The 25,037-nt window shown below is 46.0% G+C and overlaps 1 protein-coding gene across 1 annotated transcript in view; it reads right to left on the bottom strand.

Annotated features, from left to right (window-relative positions):
• Nucleotides 1-21,797, bottom strand: part of KCNG4 (potassium voltage-gated channel modifier subfamily G member 4) — a 32,052-nt gene extending 10,255 nt beyond the window's left edge. Inside the window, exons 1-2 of the mRNA XM_003418151.4 lie at nt 21,270-21,797; nt 18,107-18,873 (exon numbers count right to left, since the gene is read on the bottom strand). Coding sequence (XP_003418199.1) covers nt 18,107-18,835 — 729 coding nt within the window. The 5' untranslated portion in view covers nt 18,836-18,873; nt 21,270-21,797. The remainder of the gene's footprint in view (nt 1-18,106; nt 18,874-21,269) is intronic.
• Between the last annotated feature and the right edge of the window lie 3,240 nt (nt 21,798-25,037).

Raw genomic sequence — 25,037 nt, 5'->3', positions numbered from 1 at the left:
AAACCCTTCTCCATCTCTCCCTTGAGAGCCTTTTTACTTTCTTTCTGTCCCTAATAAACCTTTGTTCGTGTGGAATCCCTGAGTCTCTCCTGGTCATTCTTGGTCAGAAGTTAAGAACCTAGGCAGGGCTTAGTCCCGAGCTGGAAAGCCCTGCCCTGTATAACATTACCACTGATTTGCCATGTGACCTCACAGCCAGCCGTCACTAGCTTTCTCTCTGCTTCAGTTTCCAGTGAAGAGACTGGAACAGAACCGTATTTCTCAAAGCTGATTCAGAATCCTGTGTCAGATTCCTCCAGGGTGCTTGTCATAAATGCAGATCCTTGGATCAAAAAATCTCGAATCCCTGGGGAGGGGCCCAAAAATCTGCATTTTGGGGAGCTCCCCAGTTGGTTATGAGGCACCTGGAAGTTTTTTGGACTCTGGTCTAGATTTTCCCTACAAGGCTTCTTCCTCCTTTGACATGCCGGACTGTTTTTCCTTGGCTTAAGGGACTCTTTCAGTCCAGTAATAACTTTGCCAAACCAGTAACCCAACAGCTCAGGAAGGTGACTCCTGAGGCTGAGAAGGTTCGGAAGGCTTCCCTCTCTGCCTCTGACACTTGCGTTTAGATATTCAAAGCATGCACCATGCACCTCCTCCCCTTCTGGGCCCTGGCCTGCCAGCCACGTCACGGCACTGCAGCAAGTGTCTGCCAAGTCACTCCACCTGCATTGCTGCTCTGCTCTGCATCGTTAAGCCAGCTTCTCGTCACTGGGCGCACAGCGAGAGCCACAGGGCAACCTGTATCGGGTGGTGCGGATTTATGGGGCTCGAGCTAGGGAAATAATTCCCAGCCCAGCCAATGTTTGAAGAGATAAAGGCAAAAAGTTCTCTCTCTCTAAGGAAGTTTCTCGTTGTGTGACCCTAATACTCTCCAACATGTTTTCTCCTTTTTCAGAATGGGCAACTGAGAGCTTGACATAACTAATGCCCTAGATGAACCTATAAGTTTTTCTCTTTCCTCTGCTTGCCTCCTCCTTTGCATACCTTTGTTAATGACTTTGTTTTGACCTAATGTTAATGACTTTGTTTTAATTTGATGCAAATAACTTTGTTTTTGTTCTGTCTGATCACCTGTGACTTACAACCTCCCCACCCCCACAGGAAAATCAGAGCCCAGGTACCTGATATGTATATCTTTAGCTTGATAAAGAGATGTCCAGCATGTATCTCCTTAGTTTGATAAAGAGTCTTTTGTCACTATCTTGTAATGCATAACTCCTCCAGCCATGCCATCTGCAGACTACAAAGACATTTCTAATCATGTAAAATCCTGTATAAGCTCTAATGTAAAATTGCTCTTTGGGACTCCATAGAGGCAGCCTGTGTTATTGCCGGGCCCCCGGTAATGCATACATCTCTTTAATAAACTTTCCCACTCTTTCTAACTTGGAGTATGTTTCATTGGCTCAGCTGCTCCAGGGCACAGACCCTAATGGTGTAACAGTGGTATTTTGCAGGTAGGATGAACAACTTGTCCTAGTTTGCCCAGAGCTTTCTGGGCTTGAGCATCAGAAGTTGCACTTCCTGCGAACACCCTCGGTTCTGGGCAAACCAGTATGGTTGATCGCTGTATTTGCAGGCCTTGTCAGCAGCACGAATTAGCTGTGCTCTGAATCTTCATGCAAAGAAGACCTTAAGTCAACCCTGGAAGTGTGAAAGACTTGGGTGAGATGCTACAACACTGAGGAACCTCACAGCTTCACAGCTGAAATGTTGAGCAAAAGACGCCAGACACAGGAGAAAGCCCATTGGGTTTCCATTTCCAAAAGCTAGCAGAACTCATATAAGGTGTACAATGTATCAGTGCAGCGATTGCCTCTGGGGGCGGGGGTGTGGTGGGGTAGAGGTTGGCTGTGAAGGGACATGAAGGAACTTTCCCGGGTGATGGAAATATTCTATGTTCAATATTAAATATGGCACATTTTTTTTTAATTAAATGGAGGTGTGGCTTACACGGTACTTCCATTTGTTAAATTGTACACCTAAGAGCTGCAAGTTTCAGTATATGTAAGTTTTGCCTATAAAACTGTAAAATAAAGCTAATGGTAATAACAATAAGCGATTGGGGTTGGGAGTGGGCAGAGAGAGTGGAAACAAGAATGGCAGGTTGTGGGCAATTGTTAGACAACTGTTAGGACAGGCTACTTGGGAGTACATTATATTACACAGTTTACTTCGTATATGCTCTGAAATTTTCCACTACGAAAAGTTAAAAGTTAAAAATGATAAAAACCAGGGTCAGAAGTCAAAGCCACAATGCGTTACCACTTTACACCCACCAGGATGGCCACGAATTGCTATGAATGGCTATGGACTGTCACGGTGGCTACAACAATGGGCTCAAACATAGCATCGATTGCGAAGATGGCACAGGATCGGGCGATGTTTCGTTCTGTTGTACATAGAGTCGCTATCATTTGGAACTGATTTGAGGGCACCTAACAACAACATCAGACGGCTATAATCACAAAGACAGACAATAACAAGTGATGGCAAGGATATACAGAAACCGGATCCCCATACGCTGCTGGTAGGAATGTAAAATTGTGCAGTCACTTTGGAAAAGAGTCTGGCGGTTCCTCACATAATTAAACAAAGATTTACCATAAACCCGTTGCCGTGGAGTCGATTCCGACTCAGACCCACCCTATAGGACAGAGTAGAACTGTCCCTTAAGGTTTCCAAGGAGCAGCTGGTAGATTCAAACTGCCGACATTTTGGTTAGCAGCTTTAGCCCTTAACCACAGCCCCACCAGGGCTCCGTACGACCTAGTAATTCCACTCCAGTTATATACTCAAGAGAAATGAAAATGTAAGTCCACATGAAAACCTGTACCTGAGTGTTCACAGCAGCACCACTCACAATAGCCCACAAGTGGAAACAACCCAAAAATGTCCATCAACAGATGAACAGGTAAACAAAATGTGGAATGCCCATAAAATGAACTCTAATTCTGCCATAAAAAGGAAGTGCTGATACATGTTGATATATGCTACGACATGATGAACTTGAAAACATTATCTGAGCGAAAGAAGTTAGTCACAAAAGGCCCGTACTGGGTGACTCTGTCATGGATTGAATTGTGTCGCCCTCAAAAATCCGTCAACTTGGCTAGGTCATGATTCCCAGTATTGTGTGATTGTTGACCATTTTGTCATCTGATGTGATTTCCCTATGTGTTGTAAATCCTATCACTATGATGTAATGAGATGGATTAGTGGCAGTTATGTTGATGAGATCTACAAGATTAGACAGTGTCTTAAGCCAATCTCTTTTGAGATATAAAAGACAGAGGCAAGCAGAGAGACACAGGGATCTCATACCACCAGGAAAGCAGTGCCGGGAGCAGAGCGTGTCCTTTGGACCTTAGGTTCCTGCACAGAGAAGCTCTGAGGCCAGGGGAAGATTGATAACACGGATTTTCCTCCAGAGCCGACAGAAAAAGCCTTCCACTGGAGCTGATGCCCTGAATTTGGACTTCCAGCCTACTAGACTGTGAGAGAATAAAATTCTCTTTGTTAAAGCCATCCACTTGTATTTCTATTATAGCAGCACTAGATGACTAAGACAGATTCCATTTATATGAAATGTCCAGAACTGGCAAATCCACAGAGACAGAAAGTAGACCAGTGGTTGCCAGGGGCTTGGGGGAGGGATATGGGGAGCGTCTGCTTATGGGTACAGGGTTTCTTTTGGGGGGTGATGAAAATGTTCTGGAATTAGGTTGCACAACTGTGTGAATAATTTAAAAACCACTGCATTGTACACTCTAGAAGGGTGAGTATATGTGAATTATATCTCAGTTAAAAAAAACTCGGGTCCAAGTCTAAGCTTGCTGAGCCAGCCCCAGGTGAGGCAGTGGTGTGGATCCCATGAATCTTACTCGAGTCATTCCCCAAAGTGCCCTTCCCCGCCGCCCTAGCCACTCTAAATAGTACCGGACCAGCCACTGTGGCTGGTGGGCTGTTTAGACCAGCTGCCTAGCAGTTCTACAAGTTCCATCTGGCAGGGGCCGGTCTTGACCTTGAAGCCTTCCTCACCTCCACTCCTGCCAGCTCTCCCTCTGGAATATGGCCAGACTGGCCACTTCTCACCCCCCGCTGTGGTGGCCCCTAGCCCAGTGCTGGTCCCACAGTTTCCTTTTGCAGCTGTGGCAGACCTCCCTCCTCCCGCTGCCTGAGTTTTCCACCCTATGGTCTGGCCTCAGGCTTTGGCTGTTTCCTCCGAGACTCCCTCGGGGCCTGGCTCAGCCAGGAACTGCTGAGTCACCCTCCTTTCGGAGTCTCTCAGCCTCTCCGCCGTCTCTCTTCTGCTTCTCGTTCCTTCCCACATCCTCCCCATCCCCCGTGTTCCCCCAAGACTCAGCCCTTCCTCCCAGGTCCCCCCTCTGCCACCTCCTACCCGCTGCCCCACTTCGCATCCCTGGGACACAAGCAGACCCATGATCAACTCCATCTGTGTGACCTTGGGCCAGCTGACAACCTCTCTGAAGGTGTTTCCCTTCTGTAACGTGGGGAGGGTAGTTCTTACCATGCACGGTACCTGTGGGCACTAAATGAGGCCCTCCCAGAAGACACTTAACATGCTGCAATCCTGTGTGCAAACTCCCCCTTCTCAGATGACACAACCTTGCTTGGTGAAAGCTAAAAGAACTTGAAGTACTTACTGATGAAGATCAAAGACTACAGCCTTCAGTATGGATTACATCTCAATGTAAAGAAAACAAAAATCTTCACAGCTGAACCAATAAGTAACATCACGATAAATGGAGAAAATATTGACATTGCCAAGGATTTCATTTTATTTGGATCCCCAATCAATGCTCATGGAAGCAGCAGTCAAGAAATCAAATGACGTATTGCATTGGACAAATCTGCTGCAAAAGACTACTTTAAAGTGTTAAAAAGCAAAGACGTCACTTTGAGGGCTAAGGTTTGCCTGTCCTAAACCCTGGTATTTTCAATCACCTCATACGTGAGGTGGATTGACACTGTGGCTGGAACAATGGGCTCACACATAACAATGGTCATGAGGATGGCACAGAACCAGGCAATGTTTCATTCTGTTGTATATAGGGTCGCTATGGGTTCAGCATGCAAAAGCTGGACAATGAATAAGGTAGACAGAAGAATTGATGCCTTTGGATTACAGTGTTGGTGAAGAATATTGAATATATCATGGACTGCCAGAACAAACAAATCTTTTGAAGAAGTACAGACAGATGCTAGGATTGCGAGACTGTATCTTGCGTACTTTGAACATGTTATCCGGAGGGACCAACCCTCAGGGGAGAACATTATGCTTGGAAAAGTAGAAAAAAAAACCCTTGGAAAAGTAGAGGGCCAGGGAAAAAGAGGAAGACCCTCAAAGAGACGGATTGACACAGAGTGGCTGCAACAATGGGCTCAAACATAGCAACCATTGTAAGGATGGTGCAGGACTGGGCAATGTTTCGTCCTGTTGTATGTAGGGTCCCTATGAGTTGGAACCAACTCAACGACACCTAACAACAACCCAGTGGTAGGAACAATGAAGGTGCTCCCCAAATCTAAATTGCTCTCCTGTCTCTTCCCTCTGATCCCCGGAACTAAAGGCTGACCAGCACTGAGCTTCTCGCCACCCTCGCCCTGGCAGTTTGGATGTCTGAGTTCGCATATCCTACAGGTTTGAGTCAACTCTTGTTAGAAAAATCAAAACCATACCAGTTAATTCTGATTCACGGCAACCCCAGGCATGCAGAGTGGAACTGCTTCATAGGATTTTCAAGGCCATGACCTTTCAGAAGCAGATCACCAGGCCTTTCTTTCCGGGCACTGCTGGCTGGGCTTGAACTGGCAACCTTTTAATTAGTAATTAAAGTCATTGAAGGACAGACCTTGAAGGCCCCCAGCTCCTAGCAGGGGTCAGCTGGCAAAGGGCCCCCCCTACAGTTAGTTGTTGTTTTTAGTTGCCAATGAGTTGGCTCTGACTCATGGCGAGCTTATATATAACAGAATAAAACCTTGTTTGGTCCTGTGCCATCTTTAGGTGGTAGGATTTGAACTGGGTGTTAAAGAGGACCAGGAAATGGACCTGTGGTGACTGGGGAGTGTGGCCACACACAGGGAAGAGCACGAACCCCCAAGAGTCAGGAGAGGTGGGCCAGTCCCGGAAATAGGGATACTTCTCGCCGGGACACAGGGAGGCTCAGCTGGGGGAAAACAAAACCAGAAGGTGAAGAAGAATTCATTAGAGCAATTGCCAAATGTCACTGAACACAAAGAAGCAATGAAGACTGGGACAATTCTTTACGGAGCTGATTCATGATCCAAGAAAGGTACTGAGAAGGAGGAGGCAGCAGGGAGGAGGGGAAGCAGCAACACCAGGCTTGTTATTAAAGGGTGGTGGGAGGGGGAATCAAAGCCCCAAAGCCGGGCTGCATCTGCTTGAGGAGGACATTGCTCTGATGAGAGGCCCCACTGGTTACAACAGTGGGTATTTTAAGCGTCTTTGTGCTTCCTTCTCCAACCTCCACACAAGTGAGATGCTCAAACTATAGGATGTGACGGACGTCTGCTCTGTCCCACCCCCAGGCCCCACCCCCATTCTGCAGACATCTCCCACCTCTGGGCATTCACAACAGGCATTTCACACCTGTAATTCTGTATGCAAACTCTCCTTTTGCAAAGTCCCCTACACTTTGAGGAAGGAGTCAATCTTAAGTGGGAGGAGAAATAAGCAAAGGCTGATAAGGGCTAGCAAAAAAGGCGGGGTCTGTGCCTGTATTTGCCACCAGTGAATCACCAGCATATAGTAGGGCCTCTGAAAAGATTTTCTGAATGGATAGTGAATGAACAATGATGAGAGACACTGGGACCGGGCAGAGAAGACCTCTGAGCCGCAGGGCTTTAGGTGGAAGTAGGGGGAGGTTGACACACAGAGCAGATGAAAGGAGTGTGGAGGTGGGTCCCAAAGGATGGGGGGAAATACCCAGTCCTCACGCTGAGCCAGCACCTGGTAAATAGGCTCTCATTCCATCTTAATCACCACCCTCAGAGGTGGGTGTTGTTGTTGGTGCTGGTGGTGGTTGGTGGTTGCCATCCAGTCAGCTCTAACTCATGGTGCTTCCACGTGTGTCAGAATAAATTTTGCTTCACAGAGTTTTCAATTGCTGATTTTTTCAGAAGTAGTTTGCCAGGGTTTTCTTCCGGGGCACCTCTGGGTGCACTCAAATCTCCAACCTTTCAGTTAGCAGATGAATGCGTTAACCATTGTACCACCCAGGGACTCCAGGTATTAGTCCTACTATCCCCAAAAAACCCATTGCTGTCGAGTCGATTCTGACTCATAGCGACCCTATAGGACAGAGTAGAGCTGCTCCATAGTGTTTCCAAGGAGCGCCTGGTGGATTTGAACTGCTGACCTTTTGGTTAGCAGCCATAGCCCTTAACCACCAGGGTTTCCTATTTCTATTATACTTGTGAGGAAATAGAGGTGCAGGGACGTGAGAGACTCTTCAAGGGCCCAAGAGCTGAGCCAGGTCTAGGATTCAGACCCAGGACAATTAAATTAGAAATTCTGGTTTCTTTGCATGAGAAGAAACCATCTGCAGCTGGAGTATCTCAGTAGCAATAAAGAGGAAGAGAGAGGTCAAGAAAGGAGCTGTGAGGGTTCGAGTGCAGCTGCCAGTGAGGCTTGGCTGCCCAGCAGGGAGGGAGAGGTGCTTCTGACCCCAGCATTGCTTGGCCAGTGGCCTTGGGCACATGGAAAGGGCTCTGGGAGAGGACCAGCAACATGGATCTGGCAGAGGGAAAAAATAACCAAACCTGTCAAAGGGCAGCAACGAGGCCAGGTCTCGAGGCTGCAAATGTCCAGAGCAGGAAGAATGTGAGAGCCAGGGAGTCCAGCCCCCCATTTTACAGCAGCTAGACCATAGCCCGGTGAGGGCATATAACCTGTCAGAGTCTCCCAGTGCACTGGGGAGACAGCCAGAACAGACCCCAGATCCGAGTCCTACCAATTGAGGGGGTGCATGAGTGGCAGCCCAGGGAGTGGGGTCTTTGGGGCAACACCAGCCCACAGAAAGAGAGCAGGCTTCTTGCCTTTGTCTCTTCATCTATAAAGATGGAACTATGATGCTCAGAATACAAGTTCCACAGAGGTAAGGAATCTGCCCTTTTTTACCATGTCTTGTCTCCAGCAAGGAGCCTGGGTGGCACAAACTGCTTTGCATTGGCTGCTAACCTAAAGGTTGGTGGTTCGAATCTAACCATCAGCTCTGTGGAAGAAAGGCATGGCAAACTGCTCCCATAAAGATCATAGCCAAGAAAACCCTATGGAGCAGTTCTACTCTGCAACACATGGGGCAGCCATGAGTTGGAATTGACTCAAGGGCAACGGGTTTGAGTTTTTTGGTTTTTCTTATCTCCAGCATCTAGAAGAATGTATGCAGCTGGCGCTCAATAAGCGTTGTTGGATGAATGAAAGGACAGGTGTTTAATACTGATGGCTGACATTTAGTGGGCAATTCTGTGTGTCAGTGTTGTTCCAACTACTTTCAATTACTCTTTTAATCCTCACCATAATCCCTTGGGAAACCCTGGTGGCGTAGTGGTTAAGTACTACAGCCGCTAACTAAAAGGTCAGCAGTTCAAATCTACCAGGCGCTCCTTGGGAACCATATGGGGCAATTCTACTCTGTCCTATAGGGTTGCTATGAGTTGGAATCAACTCAACAGCAATGGGTTTTTTGGATAATCCCTTGCTGAGAGTGCTAGTAGCATCCTCATTTTGCACATGAAGAAACTGAGGCTCAGAGAGGTGAAGTGACGTGCCCAAGATCACCAAGAAGAAAGAAGCCCAAGACTCAAGGCCAGAGCATCTTAACCATTATCCTAGGCAGAGAAGTACTTTACAAAGTCTGCTGCCTTTAGAAACGCTAAATGTTGGTGAGGTCTACACTAGAGGCGGGGTGTACAGCCTTGAAAGACAGTGCGGTGTGGTTGTACAGGGTCGCGTTTTAGAGTTAAGCAGAGGTGGGCTTGAATCCTGGCTCTGCCCCTGTGAACATAAGAAAATGATTAAACCTCCCTAAGCCTTTTTCTTCATCTGTAAAATGGGGGTAGCAATAGTATTCACTTCCCAGTGTTGCTATGAGGATTAAATAAATCTATCACCTCAAGTGGGAGCCTCAAGAGGGACACTCAATAAACATTGGTTTCCCCAAAGGAAATCCAAACCTTCAAGTTCTATGTTTTAGGAGTGCTCAGGCGCTTGGCTTGGTCCTCTGTCTACAGTGCCTTCTTCCTTTTCCCTTTTAGTTTGCAATCTCAGGCAGATATCTTCTTCCCTAACTGCCAAGTTTACTCCATGGGATGTTGCTGTGAGAAGTTAGAAAAGATAAAAGGGAAACTATTTTCTCAGCATGTGATATAACTCTTCAACCCAGCATTACGCCTCTTCCGCTTTACAGAGGTTTCCTGTGAGTCAGACCCCTGGGGTGTTTCTCCCCCAGAACGAACCAGCTGAGATGGCACCATTGATTGATCCGTGTGGAGGTGATCAGCACCCTCAGGACCAGATGTGCCCCACACCCCTCTGTCCCGAAGGCGCTGGGCAGCACCAGCAGCTGGTCCTAAGGACAGGACTGCCTTCAGATGATGTCCCCAGAGGGCAAATATGAAATCCAAGTCACTCGTGCTAGAGGAGAGAACATTTTTCTACGCAAATGCGAGGACAGGGTCTTGAAAGCAGAAGGCCTGCCCTCCACGCAGCCCGCTGCGCCTTCAACCAGCCGGCTCTGAATTATCTCAGCAGGAAGACAAACTCACTGTGGGCTGCACACAGCAGCCTCTCTGGGCAGCACAGAAAAATGGTTTCATTAGGGAGAAAGCATAAAGCTGTTAAGGTTGGAAATGGGCGTAAATCCCTCTCAATCCACGAATAGACGTGGCTGTCTGATTCCTCAGCTCAAACTTCAGTTGCCCAGTTCTGCAGGCCTCTTTCTCACCTCTAACTGGATATCCTGAGTCACATTAAACCAGGCCTGCATTCATAGTCTTTATAATATTCAAAGCATTAGGCTTTGCAAAGCCCTTGTCCTTCTGCACAGCCTAAACCCTGGCTCTTCCACGGCTGCTCTCTCTCTCTGGAAATCCTGCAGAGGGACAGGCTTGGGGAGATCCAGGGGTTCTTTGCCACCTGGGACCAGGCGCCTGTAAGGAATAGGGTGAAGAGGCTGCTTGGTTTGGTCCTAATGTTTTAACTGCAGTCCACATGTAAATAGTTCTGCGGGCAAGCAGTCTCCTGACTCACATGATTTTGTGCTAAAGAATGGAAAACGCCTACGATCGGATCAACAGTCTTTCCACGCAGAAAAAAGCTGTTTGCAAGTCCAAACGTTTTGGTTGGTTTGTTTTAGGACAAAACATTTACAGGTTGGATGAAACACATTTTATTTAACAAATATTTATTGACAGCCCACTGTGTGTGAGGCCCTGGGCTGGCTCTTCATTCCAGTCCTTTCTATCTGGCAAACTTTTTGACTCTACCATGTTGCCTTTGGATATATCTTTAAGAGAAGGAAACTGCTGTCGACTGACAACTGTTAGGAGCCATATACAGCACGCATGGTCTTACATATGTATTTTGTTCATGGGCTCTCTGCATCTTCTATAATGTAAGCTCCATAAGTCAGGGCAATGAGGAGCCATGGAGGAGTATAGAGCAGGAAGGGAGCAACATTTTAAATTAGGAAACAACCCAGTTCTCGGTTTGAAGCTCTTCAATAACCTTTCTAACAAAATGTTAGGTTCTTATCTCACTTCTCAGATGATCTGGTCCCCTAGGGAGTCTTGGGGGTCTCCCACAGCTCCCTGGAGAGTTTGGGAGTGGGCAAACAAAATTGTTTGCATGAGCCTCCTGGGGTGGGGTCACTTACAAGTCACCTCGTCTCTGAGTTTCCCATCGCATGAGACTGGCTGAGAGGCTTGTAGTGAAGTAGCAAGCAGGAAAACTCAGGGCTGGGACTCTGCCATATGGGAGTCTTTACTATGTGACCTCGAGGAAGCCAAACATCCTGTGCCTCAGTGTCTTCGTTGAAGATGGAGCTGGGACACCTTGAGAATGTCCAGCTCAAGAAGGCAGGAATTTTGCCAGGTATAGTGCTTGGCACAAAATAGCTGCTCAAGACAGGCATGCTGGACACACTGAATTCTAGTACCCTCATTTTTTTTTTTTCATAGCAATGTCGTCCATTTTATGAAGGAGGAAGCCAAGGCTCAGAGAGGTGGGAGAGGCAAGGCTGGGCCTGCCAAGCCCACTAGGACCTAGCATTGCTCTGTCAATATCCAGAGTCCAATGACCAGAGACAGGACCACGGTAGAGAGGACCACGGTATGACTTTCGTGGTACCTAGGCATTTTGCCTTCATGAGCCTCTTCCTCCATAAAAAAATATATATATATATATATATATATTTTAGTTTTTTGTGACTGTCTTGGTATAGGGATAAATACAACTCAAACTGGGTTATAACAATTTTTTTCCAATTAAAACATTTTCGGCTGCTAACCGAAAGGTTGGCAGTTTAAACCTACTCAGCGGCTTTGCAGGAGAAGGCCTGGCAATCTGCTTCCATAAAGATTACAGCCAAGAAAACCCTATGGAGCAGTTCTACTCTGTCACATGGGGTCTCTATGAGTCAAAATTGACTCAATGGCACCTAACATCAACAAAAACAAAAGTCTCGTGGGCCCTAGGCACTTTTGATTCCGTGGACCCCTTCCTCCAAGATAAATTATTAAAAAATATCTTTTACGACTGCCTTGGTATAAAACCCAAAACCAAACCCCTTGCCATCGAGTTGATTCTGACTCCTAGTTGCCCTATGGGACAGAGTAGGACTGCCCCACAGGGTTTCCAAGGCTGTAAATTTTTATAGAGGCAGACTGCCACATCTTTCTCCCATGGAGAGGCTGGTGGGTTCGAACCTCTGACCTTTGCATTAGCAGCTGAGTGCTTAACCACTGTACCACCAGGGCTCCTAATAATCCAATGTCTTGTGAGCACTTTTGCTTCCATGAACACCTTCCTCCAAAAAAATTATTGAAAATTATCTTTTATGACTGCTTTCAGCTGCTAACTGAAAGGTCAGCAGTTCAAACCCACCAACTGGTCCGTGGGAGAAAGATGTGGCAGTTTCCTTCTTAAGGATTTCAGCCTTGGAATCCCTATGGGGCAGTGCTACCCTGTCCTATAGGGTTGCTATGAGTAGAAATCTAATCGATGGCAATGGGTTTTGATTTTGGTATAAAATGAACATAATCCAAAACTGGGTTATACTCATTTCTTCTTTCTGATTTTAAAAGAAATTAAAACATTTTCATGGGCCCCAGGCACTTTTGCTTTCATGTACCCCTTCCTCCAAAAAAATTATTAACTATTATGTTTCACAACTGCCTTGGTATAAAGATAAATATAATCCAAGTTGGGTTATAATCATTTTTTTTTCTTCTGATTGAAAAAAAATTAAAACTGTCTTTGTAGGCCTCTAAAAGTCTCCTAGCAGAGTGATACAAGGGGATATAGAATGATACAAGTTAGGTTTTTACTTAGAAAAATAGGGGTAAATAATAAGGTAACCACAAAAAGGAATATCAACTCCATAACTCAAGAAAAAAGTCAAGAAAAATGTAACGACTCAACTAACATAAAGTTAAACATTATGAAAATGAGGATCTCACAATCTACTAAGAAAAACGTCTCAGCACAAAAAAGTATGTGGAAAAATGAAATGGCCAACAACACACATGAAAAGGCATCAAAATGACAACACTAAACACTTATTTATCTATAATTACGCTGAATGTAAATGGACTAAATGCACCAATAAAGAGACAGAGAGTCACGGACTGGATAAAGAAACACGATCCATCTATATGCTGCCTACAAGAGACACACCTTAGACTTAGAGACACAAACAAACTAAAACTCAAAGGATGGAAAAAAAATATATCAAGCAAACAATAAGCAAAAAAGAAGAGGAGTAGCCATATTAATTTCTGACAAAATAGACTTTAGACTTAAATCCACCACAAAGGATAAAGAAGGACACTATATAATGATAAAAGGGACAATTGATCAGGAAGACATAACCATATTAAATATTTATGCACCCAATGACAGGGCTGCAAGATACATAAAGCAAATTTTAACAGAATTGAAAAGTGAGATAGACACCTCCACATTTATAGTAGGAGACTTCAACACACCACTTTCGGAGAAGGACGGGACATCCAGTGAGAAGCTCAATAGAGACACGGAAGACCTACTTACAACAATCAACCAACTTGACCTCATTGACTTATACAGAACTCTCCACCCAACTGCTGCAAAATATACTTTTTTTTCTAGCGCACATGGAACATTCTCTAGAATAGACCACATATTAGGTCATAAAACAAACCTTTGCAGAATCCAAAACATCGAAATATTACAAAGCATCTTTTCAGACCACAAGGCAATGAAACTAGAAATCAATAACAGAAAAACTAGGGAAAAGAAATCAAATACTTGGAAAATGAACAATACCCTCCTGAAAAAAGACTGGGTTATAGAAGACATCAAGGAGGGAATAAGGAAATTCTTAGAAAGCAACGAGAATGAAAATACTTCCTATCAAAACCTCTGGGACACAGCAAAAGCAGTGTTCAGAGGCCAATTTATATCGATAAATGCACACATACAAAAAGAAGAAAGAGCCAAAATCAGAGAACTGTCCCTACAACCTGAACAAATAGAAAGTGAGCAACAAAAGAATCCATCAGGCACCAGAAGAAAACAAATAATAAAAATTAGAGCTGAACTAAATGAATTAGAGAACAGAAAAACAATTGAAAGAATTAACAAAGCCAAAAGCTGGTTCTTTGAAAAAATTAACAAAATTGATAAACCATTGGCTAGACTGACTAAAGAAAAACAGGAAAGGAAACAAATAACCCGAATAAGAAACGAGAAGGACCACATCACAACAGAATCAAATGAAATTAAAAGAATCATTTCAGATTATTATGAAAAATTGTACTCTAACAAATTTGAAAACCTAGAAGAAATGGATAAATTCCTGGAAAAACACTACCTACCTAAACTAACACATTCAGAAGTAGAACAACTAAATAGACCCATAACAAAAAAAGAGATTGAAACGGTAATCAAAAAACTTCCAACAAAAAAAAGTCCTGGCCCAGACGGCTTCACTGCAGAGTTGTACCAAACCTTCAGAGAAGACTTAACACCACTACTACTGAAGGTATTTCAAAGCATAGGAGAAGACGGAATACTACCCAACTCATTCTATGAAGCTACCATCTCCCTGATACCAAAACCAGGTAAAGACATTACAAAAAAAGAAAATTATAGACCTATATCCCTCATGAACACAGATGCAAAAATCCTCAACAAAATTCTAGCCAATAGAATCCGACAACACATCAAAAAAATAATTCACCCTGATCAAGTGGGATTTATACCAGGTATGCAAGGTTGGTTTAATATCAGAAAAACCATTAATGTAATCCATCACATAAATAAAACAAAATATAAAAACCACATGATCTTATCAATAGATGCAGAAAAGCCATTTGACAAAGTTCAACACCCATTTATGATAAAAACTCTTACCAAAATAGGAATTGAAGGAAAATTCCTCAACATAATAAAGGGCATCTATGCAAAGCCAACAGCCAATATCACTCTAAATGGAGAGAACCTGAAACCATTTCCCTTGAGAACGGGAACCAGACAAGGATGCCCTTTATCACTGCTCTTATTCAACATCGTACTTCAAGTCCTAGCCAGGGCAATTAGGCTAGACAAAGAAATAAAGCGTATCCGGATTGGCAAGGAGGAAGTAAAGCTATCACTATTTGCAGATGACATGATCGTATACACAGAAAACCCTAAGGAATCCTCCAGAAAACTACTGAAACTAATAGAAGAGTTTGGCAGAGTCTCAGGTTATAAAATAAACATCCAAAAATCACTTGGATTCCTCTACATCAACAAAAAGAACACCGAAGAGGAAATAACCAAATCAATACCATTCACAGTAGCCCCCAAGAAGATAAAATACTTAGGAATAAATCTTACCAAGGATGTAAAACACCTATACAAAGAAAACTACAAAGCTCTACCACAAGAAATTCAAAAGGACATACTTAAGTGGAAAAACATACCTTGCTCATGGATAGGAAGACTTAACATAGTAAAAATGTCTATTCTACCAAAAGCCATCTATACATATAACGCACTTCCGATCCAAATTCCAATGTCATATTTTAAGGGGATAGAGAAACAAATCACCAATTTCATATGGAAGGGAAAGAACCCCCGGATAAGTAAAGCATTACTGAAAAAGAAGAAGAAAGTGGGAGGCCTCACTACCTGATTTCAGAATCTATTATACAGCTACAGTAGTCAAAACAGCCTGGTACTGGTACAACAACAGGCACATAGACCAATGGAACAGAATTGAGAACCCAGATATAAATCCATCCATATATGAGCAGCTGATATTTAACAAAGGCCCAGTGTCAGTTAATTGGGGAAAAGATAGTCTTTTTAACAAATGGTGCTGGCATAACTGGATATCCATTTGCAAAAGAATGAAACAGGACCCATACCTCACACCGTGCACAAAAACTAACTCCAAGTGGATCAAAGACCTAAACATAAAGACTAAAACGATAAAGATCATGGAAGAAAAAATAGGGACAACCCTAGGAGCCCTAATACAGGGCATAAACAGAATACAAAACATTACCAAAAATGATGAAGAGAAACCAGATAACTGGGAGCTCCTAAAAATCAAACACCTATGCTCATCTAAAGACTTCACCAAAAGAGTAAAAAGACCACCTACAGACTGGGAAAGAATATTCAGCTATGACATCTCAGACCAGTGCCTGATCTCTAATATCTACATGATTCTGTCAAAACTCAACCACAAAAAGACAAACAACCCAATCAAGAAGTGGGCAAAGGATATGAACACACATTTCACTAAAGAAGATATTCAGGCAGCCAACAGATACATGAGAAAATGCTTCCGATCATTAGCCATTAGAGAAATGCAAATTAAAACTACGATGAGATTCCATCTCACACCAACTAGACTGGCATTAATCCAAAAAACACAAAATAATAAATGTTGGAGAGGCTGCGGAGAGATTGGAACTCTCATACACTGCTGGTGGGAATGTAAAATGGTACAACCACTTTGGAAATCCATCTGGCGTTAACTTAAACAGTTAGCAATAAACTACCATACAATCCAGAAATCCCACTCCTCGGAATATACCCTAGAGATACAAGAGCCTTCACACAAACAGGTATATGCACACCCACGTTTATTGCAGCTCTGTTTACAATAGCAAAAAGCTGGAAGCAACCAAGGTGTCCATCAACGGATGAATGGGTAAATAAATTGTGGTATATTCACACTATGGAATACTACGCATCAATAAAGAACAGTGACGAATCTCTGAAACATTTCATAACATGGAGGAATCTGGAAGGCATTATGCTGAGCGAAATGAGTCAGAGGCAAAAGGACAAATATTGTATAAGACCACTATTATAAGATCTTGAGAAATAGAAAAAACTGAGAAGAACACATACTTTTGTGGTTACGAAGGGGGGAGGGAGGGAGGGAGGGTGAGGGTTTTTTATTGATCAATCAGTAGATAAGAACTGCTTTGGGTGAAGGGAAAGACAACACTCAGTACAAGGAAGGTCAGCCCAATTGGACTGGACTAAAAGCAAAGAGGTTTCCGGGATAAAATGAATGCTTCAAAGGTCAGTGGAGCAGGGGCTGGGGTCTGGGGAACATGGTTTGAGGGGACTTCTAAGTCAATTGGCAAAATAATTCTATTATGAAAACATTCTGCATTCCACTTTGACATGTGGCGTCTGGGGTCTTAAATGCTAACAAGCGGCCATCTAAGATACATCAATTGGTCTCAACCCACCTGGAGCAAAGGAAAATGAAGAACACCAAGGTCACACAACAACTAAGAACCCAAGAGACAGAAAGGGCCACATGAACCAGAGACCTACATCATCCTGAGACCAGAAGAACTAGTTGGTGCCCGGCCACAATCGATGACTGCCCTGTCAGGGAGCACAACAGACAACTCCTGAAGGAGCAGGAGATCAGTGGGATACAGACCCCAAATTCTCATAAAAAGACCATACTTAATGGTCTGACTGCGACTAGAGGAATCCCGGCGGTCATGGTCCCCAAACCTTCTGTTGGCCCAGGACAGGAACCATTCCCAAAGACAACTCATCAGACATGAAAGGAACTGGTCAGTGGCGGGGAGAGAGATGCTGATGAAGAGTGAGCTAATTAAATCAGGTGGACACTGGAGAGTGTGTTGGCAACTCTTGACTGGAGGGGGGATGGGAAGATAGAGAGAGAGGGAAGACGGCAAAATTGGCACGAAACGAGAGACTGAAAGGGCTGACTCAATAGGGGGAGAGCAAGTGGGAGAAGGGAGTAAGATGTATGTAAACCTACATGTGACAGACTGATTGGAATGGTAAATGTTCACTTGAAGCTTAATAAAAGTTAATTAAAAAAAAAAAAAAAGTCTCCTAGCAGCCCTGGTGGCTCACTGTAGTTTGAACCCACGTAGAGGCTCCACGAGAGAAAAGACTTGGTGATTTGCCCTCTTAAAGACTACAGCCTAGGAAACCTTAGGGAGCAGTTCTACTCTGTCGCATGGGGTCGAAAGGAGTCAAAATCAACTCAATGGCACTTAACAACAGCAAAAGTCTCGCCAGCCCTAGTCACTTTTGCCTTCATGGACACGTTCATCCAGAAAAAAAAAAAAAAAAATTATCTTTCTCAAGTGCCTTGGTGTAAAGATGAATATAACCCAAGTTGGGTTATATTCTTTTTTTCCATCTGATTTTAAAAGATGTTAAGACATTTTCGTGAACCCCGAAGAGTCGCGTGAGCCCCGGGCCCCGTGCCTGCTGAGCGTGGTAGAGACTGGGCACTGACCCGCAGCCACTCACCTTGTCCTCCTCGGCCCTCAGGTCGGGCATGGTGCTGACGCACAGGCTGACTGCCGTGGTGGCCACAAAGAGGATGGAGAGGCACGCGAAGACCTTGCCGGGGAGGCCGGAGTGCGGGTTGTCCACCACCTGCCGCAGGCGGTCCATGAGGAGCCCCCAGCGCGAGGCGTCCTCCGCGGGGCCGCTGACCTCCGGGTGCCGAGGCAGCCTCTCGTCGTGGCGCAGCTCGGCCAGCTCCTCCATCCTCCGCAGCAGCTCCCGCAGGCAGCAGGCCTCCAGGTGGGCCTCCTCGATGCCCCAGTAGGTGAGCTCCTCCCGGAAGGACAGTGCGCACATCTCTCGCAGCAGGACCAGCTTCCCGGCCGCCAGGAAGCTCACGATCACCCCGAAGGCGCTGGGGCTCCTGTCAAAGAAGAACTCCTGGCGGTCCTCGTCATAATCGTCGCACAGCTGGGTGATCTCCTCGTAATTGCGGCAGAGCTTGAGTTTGCTCAGGCGGCTCAGCGGGAACTCGTCCAGCGTGCTCCAGGGAAGGAGGTACCGCCGGCCCCCCACGTTGACCAGAATCTCTTCCTTGAGGTCGGTTGCAGGGGACATGTCCAGGTCACCCACCTTCCGGACCCTGTGGTAGTACAGGCCCTTGGTGGATCGTGGCTTCACGGGGCCAGGCAGGAGCTGACTGAGGGGTCTGTAGGAACTGTAGGGGTGGTCTCTTGAAGGCATGGACATCACCAAGATGTCCCGACCAGCGACGTGGGTCTACCCCTCTGACACCCAAAGGAAAAACAGCAAGAGAAAGGGGGAGCAATCAGTCTCAGGGCAAAGAATCCTTGCTCTCGCCAACGTTTTCTTACATTTGTTTTCCTACAACCGCATTGACATGATTCATTCTTTTAACCACTCACTCAACATGTATTTATCGGGGACTACTATGCGCTCATGCGTGGCCACCACCCCTCTGTCAGTGGAGGCTGGCGTGTTGCTCTGATGCTGAACAGGTTTCAGCAGAGCTTGCAGGCTAAGACAAGCTAGGAAGAAAAACCTGGGGATCTACTTCCCAAAACCAGTCAAAGAAAATCCCTATGAATCCCAACAGTCTGATCCACAACCAGTCCTGGGGATGGCACAGGACTGGGCAGAGTGTCCTGTAGCACATGGTGTTGCTGTGAGTCAGGTGCCGTCTCAACAGCAGCTAGCAACCATCCCTGTGTGCTTGGGATGTTGTCAGTGAACAAAATGAGACAACAAAATCCCTTTACTGGTGGAGCATAGACTCATATCTCAGGAGATTCTCCCTGGAACAGGCATTACGTGGCTTGGGATTTGAGTCATTTACTCCCGAGCTGGACAAGTCGGAGCTCTGCCCCTCAAGGCTGTGTGATCCTGGGTACGTGGTCTCAGTGTAGTCTTGGGCACATGGTCTCCACGTGTTCTTGGGTACCTGGTAACAGTGTGGGTGTGGGCACATGGTCTCAGTGTGGTCCTGGGCATGTGGTCTCAGTGTGGTCCTGGGCACGTGGTCTCAGTGTTATTCATTCAAATTACAAGACCTTACAATGTACCAACCTTGCAAGATACCAAAAACAAAACAAAAAAAACCTGTCAAGCCGTCAAGTCGATTCTGACTCATAGTGACCCTATAGGACAGAGCAGAACTGCCCCGTAGGGTTTCTAAATAGCAGCTGGTGGATTGGAACTGCTGACCTTCTGGTGAGCAGCGGAGCTCTTTACCACTGTGCCACCAGGGCCCCTTGCAAGATAAAGTGGGTAAAAATAGAGCCTCAGAGTGTAGGTTCTGAAGTCCACTGCCCTTACGGAGTGTCACTGTGGGTGGATTACTCTCTTCGAGCTCCTAGAATAGTGTAAATGCCACCTCATAGGAAACAGTGAGGTTTACATGTGGTAACATACATGAAGTGTGCGTTAAGAACACTTCTAGATGCTTCTGACAGGTCAGGCACCGTTCTCCTTTCCTCACATTAACTCATCTCAACAACCCCATGAGGCAGACATTAGCATCTTCATGTTACAGGTAAGGAAACTGAGGCACAGAAGGGATAAGTAACTTGCCTGATGATTAGCCTGACATCCAGGAAAGCTCAGAAAATGCTAGTTCTGGAAGGTTCAATGAGAGGACTGTGAGGTGCCCAGCACAGTGTCTGACTCTCAGTAGAAGCTCCACAACCACCAGCCTCCTCCTCCTATTTGGAGGACTTTGCTAAATAGGAGGACTTTGCTAGGAGGGCGGAGAAGCACCCTCATGCCTCCGATGACAACACCCCTCCTGGTTTACTGGGTGCTTGTCTCGCCACTCTTGCTGTGTGACCTTGAGCCAGTCGCTCCCCCTCTCTGGGCCTTGGTTTCTTTATCTGCAAAATGAAAGGACCTCTAATAGTGCTATTTCCATTCCAGACCTACTGGGGCTCTTGACTTAGGATAAAGGCTTTAGATTCAGCCCATGCATTTGCTTAAAACGCCTTCTCCACAATCATTCTCAGCCTGTGTACCCTGCATCCATTTCCTAGGCTACTCTTCTCAGCCACGCTGTTTCCAAAGCATCTATAACCCTGCATTGCAAAATGCATTTCAATCAAGAGGAAAACTGGGCAGCTGAACGGAAATAAAAGTTCCTCTCAATTCCAGAGCCAGATGAATTCCTGTGGACAAGGAAGAGTTGAGTCAGCTCATACATCCACACTTGCTTACCCCACAGCATTCCGGAATTCTGCATGTATCACTTTGTTCATCCTGAGGGGTCAGGGGAAAGCGAGTAACCTCCAGAGAGAAGAGAAGAGCCTTTTGAAATCTGGGGAGCCCTTCCCCCAAGCTCTATCATTTTGTCAGTGCAAAAATCAAGACTCCGAGGGCTCTAATGACTTGTCCAAGGTCACACAGGAAACCCCAGGCCGGCCCAAGATGCTGCCTCCCCACCAGGGGCCCTTTGCCGAGCTAGAGAGCTATCCTTTCTGTATTCACTGTACAAACTCAACTTTTCAATGGGGTGCCCCCTGGAAGAGCTGGCCAGCAAAGCTCCTCTCAGTGTGACTGGGAAAGGTACTCACTCCAAACAGCCCTCTCGGGAACAATGTTTAACAACATCCGGTTCCTTCCTGCAAACCCCAGCCCCTGTAGCAAACACCAACTTCCCTGAAGTTTAACTCACCCTCCTGTCTTAGGCAGCCTGATTCCAGCTGTTCCTTGGCCAAACAAGGGGAGCCCATATCTCGGTGGCCGGAGAAGAGGTTTGTGTTGGAGCTGAAGGGGAAGAGAAAATTCCAAACACAGCAGTCTCCAGCAGAGTTAGTTTCCAACCCTTCTTGTGCCTCCTCCAGAAAGCAGAAGTTCGTTCATTCTGCATCTCTCTCTCTCTCCCCGGTAGCTGCAGAGAGCCCTAGGGGGCGGGTTAGGTTTGTAAAAGGATACAGAAGCCTTTTTCCTCACGAGAGGTGAGGGTCTGGGGGGTCTGTGCTGTGAGAAGCCAGCCGAGCCGGCTGGAAGGCTGTCTTGCTTCAGCAGCGGGCACTGCGCTCCAAGTCCCACAGGGACAGACAGTGTGGTCCTGCAAGGGAAGGGGGGTGGAGAGAAGGGAGAGCTTAGAAATAATCTCTCCATCAGCCAACAGCAGGCAGGAGCAGCAGCTGCCCTGCCAACCGTCTGCAAGACACGGAAAGCTGTCCTTCCTCCCCTGCCAAGGAGGAGCATGACTTGGAAGTGGCCAAGGGTAACTTGGGGCCCAGGGCACCTGCAACTGCCTGTCCCCAGGCATCTGCAAGGCTCCTGGGGGTGGGATGCTGATGATGGCAAGGTGCTCACGTTGAAGCTGCAGGTGAAACTTTTTGCTGCTTTTAAGGCCTGGGACAGGTTGGGACAGATAAGTGCAGCCTCTGAGCTAGGAGTAGGAGTCCAGGAGGCTGCCTTAAGGAGTGGGAAGAGGTGCAAGCTTGGCAGTCACACACACCTGGACCCCTGGCTCCAATGTGAAAGACTGTGTTAGGGATTGGATTATATTCCCCAAAAGATATTGTGAAGTCCTAACCTTTGTAACTGTGACTGTGACCTTGTTTAAAAATAGGGTTTTTCTTTTGTTAAGTTAATGAGGTCATACTGGAGTAGGGTGGGTCCTAATCTCTTCTAAGGGGTGTCTCATAAAGGGGAGAACAGACACAGAGACATAGATACATACAGAGGGAAGGTGCCATGTGAAGATACACCGACAAGCCAAGGAACATCAAGAGATGCTCAGGGCTACCAGAAGTTGGAGGAGACAAGGAAGGGTCTTCCCTTAGAGCAGGCAGGGAGAGAGAGCATGTGGTCCTGCCGATGCCCTGAATTCAGATTTCCAGCCTCCAGAACTGTGAGACAATACACTTCTGTTCTCTAAAGCCATCCTCTTTGAGGTATTTTGTTATAGCAGCCCTAGGAGCCTAAGATAGGGTGTGTGACTTTGGGCAGGTGACTTAGTACCTCTGAGCCTCAGTTTTCCTGTTTATTAAAAAAAAAAAAATGGAGGGGGAAAGGGGTAGTTGCCGCTTAGGGGGCACTGAGTTTTCTGATAATGGTGGTAGAATAATTTGGAAATGGATATGGATAGTGGGGATGGTTCTACAACATGGTGAACATAATGCCACTGAATTGTACATGGAAAAATGTTGGATTGGTAAATGCTTTGTTCTATATATATTTTACCATAGTAAAGTACTTCTTTAGAAAATGGAATAAGAGGGAGGAGTTCAGGGAGTGTCAAGTCTGAAACCACAAGGGTAATCGCCTACTGTGGGTTTGGCTGTGGGTTGGGACGAGGAGGAGGAAGCACAGACCCAGGGCCTGAGTCCTGGCTTTGGTGCAGCCGTTACCGTTACCTTGCTGAGTGTCCTTAGTCAATCACTTCACGTCTCCGGGCCTCAGTTTTCTCACCATTCAAATTGGGACCGTCAAACAGGTGATGGCTGAAATTGTACAACCATCTTCTAATGTGATGATCAGTATACACTGGCTTTTCCTTAATTTTCTTAAGAGATCTTGGTGCACACTGTCTTAGCTTCTGGAAGCTGAGTTATCATTATCAGGTCCATTTTACAGATGAGATTCCAAGGTCTAGAGAAGGGGCGTGTTCAAGGTCACCTTGCTGGCTAGATTCTTCACTAAACAGGTGCAAGCATCAGAGAGTGGAGGCAGTCGAGCTCGAGGCTTCCACAGGTACCTGGAGGGGGCTTCAGGAGCTGTTTTCTGGTGGCCCTCTGCAGCCTGGTCAGTGGGGCCAAGTCCAGGCAGGAGCTGAGATGTTAACGGTGTGGATATCACCTAGTGTAATCGTTTCCAAATGGAATTGCTTGAAGCCCTGGGGCTCTGCAGACAGGATTGAGGAGCCTTTTGTGGGGGGTGTGCATGAGTTTCCTAGAGCTGCCCCAACACAGTGCCACAACTGGATGACTTAAAACAACAGAAATTCATTCTTTCACGGTTCTGGAGGCCAGAAGTCCAAAATCAAGGCGTTAGCAGGGTTGTGCTCCCTCTGAAGGCTCTAAGGGAGGATCCTTTCTAGCCTCCTCCAGTTTCCTGTAGCCCCAGGCATTCCTTGCCTTATGGCAACATAACTCCAATCTCTGTCTCAGTCCTCACATGGCCTTCTCCCTGTGTGTGTGTGTGCGCGTGTGTGAGCGTGTGCACACGCGCGCATGTGCGCACACACAAAAAAAGTTTTGCGCGTACAAATCTGGCTCTCTTTTCTCTTATAAAAGGAGCCCTGGTGGCACAGTGGATAAAGTGCTTGGCTGCTAACTGAAACATTGGTGGTTCGAACCCACCAGCTGCTCTGTGGGAGAAGGATGTGGCAGTCTGTTTCCATAAAGATTTACAGCCTTGGAAACCCTATGAGGCAGTTCTACCCTGTCCTATAGGGTCACTATGAGTCAAAATCGACTCGATGGCGATAGGTTTTTTTTTTTTTGGTTTTCTCTTATAAGGACACCAGTCAGTGGATTTAGGGCCCATCCTACTCCAGTATGACCTCATCTTAACTAATTACATCTGCAAAGACCCTGTTTTCAAATATTTCACATTCATAGGTACAGGGGGGCTAGGCTTGAACGTATTTTTTGGGGGGACAAAATTCAATCTACTACAGGGTAACCAAGGGGAGGACAAGGGGGTGGGACTCTGTCTGCTAACCTGCCTCCACCATGACAGCTCTGTGCTTATCTGTTTTCACTAGTGAGACTGTAAATGTAGCCCAGATAAATGCTGGGGCCGTGTGTGGCCCAGTCTCTACCGAGAACACCTGTTAGAAATGAAGAAGCTGTGCCCTTGCCCCCGGCTCCCTACTGCTCTCAGACTCCACGGCTGCTCGGGAGCCTCTCATAGACACAACTCCAAAGTTATCTTTCCAATTCATGCTGTTTTACCCTCTTTCTATCTCTTCCCCGTCCCATCTCCCCAAGCCCTTTATTACTTATCTTGACTTAGCCTCTCTGGCTGAATCTCCCTCTACCTGTCCCTCTGCCCAGTTTTCTCTGGATCCATAGTTCAAGGGTTTAAATCAAGAATTCCCCCCTTCCCAGCTGGGTGACCTTGAGCAAGTTTCTTAACCTCTCTGTGCCTCAATTTATATTTTTGTGAAATGGAGATTATTTCTTCTACCTATTGATTTAAGGAGCATGGTGGCACAGTGGTTAAGCACTTGGCTGCTAACTGAAGGGTTCGTGGTTTGAAGCCACCAGATACTCCAAAGGAGAAAGATGTGGCAGTCTGCTTCTGTAAAGTTTACGTCCTTGGAAACTCTGTGAGGCAGTTCCGCCCTGCCCTATAGGATTGCTACGAGGGCAGGCGCACAACAACTACAAACAAACTATTGTTTTGTTGTGATTATTGAGCATTAATCTACATTAATTTACATTTATAAGGCCCCTGGAAGAGTGTCTGGCAAGAAGTGAGA

Source organism: Loxodonta africana, chromosome 21 (assembly GCF_030014295.1).
Source record: "Loxodonta africana isolate mLoxAfr1 chromosome 21, mLoxAfr1.hap2, whole genome shotgun sequence".
Classification (NCBI taxonomy): Eukaryota; Metazoa; Chordata; class Mammalia; order Proboscidea; family Elephantidae; genus Loxodonta; species Loxodonta africana.
This window is presented reverse-complemented; position numbering and strand designations above follow the sequence as displayed.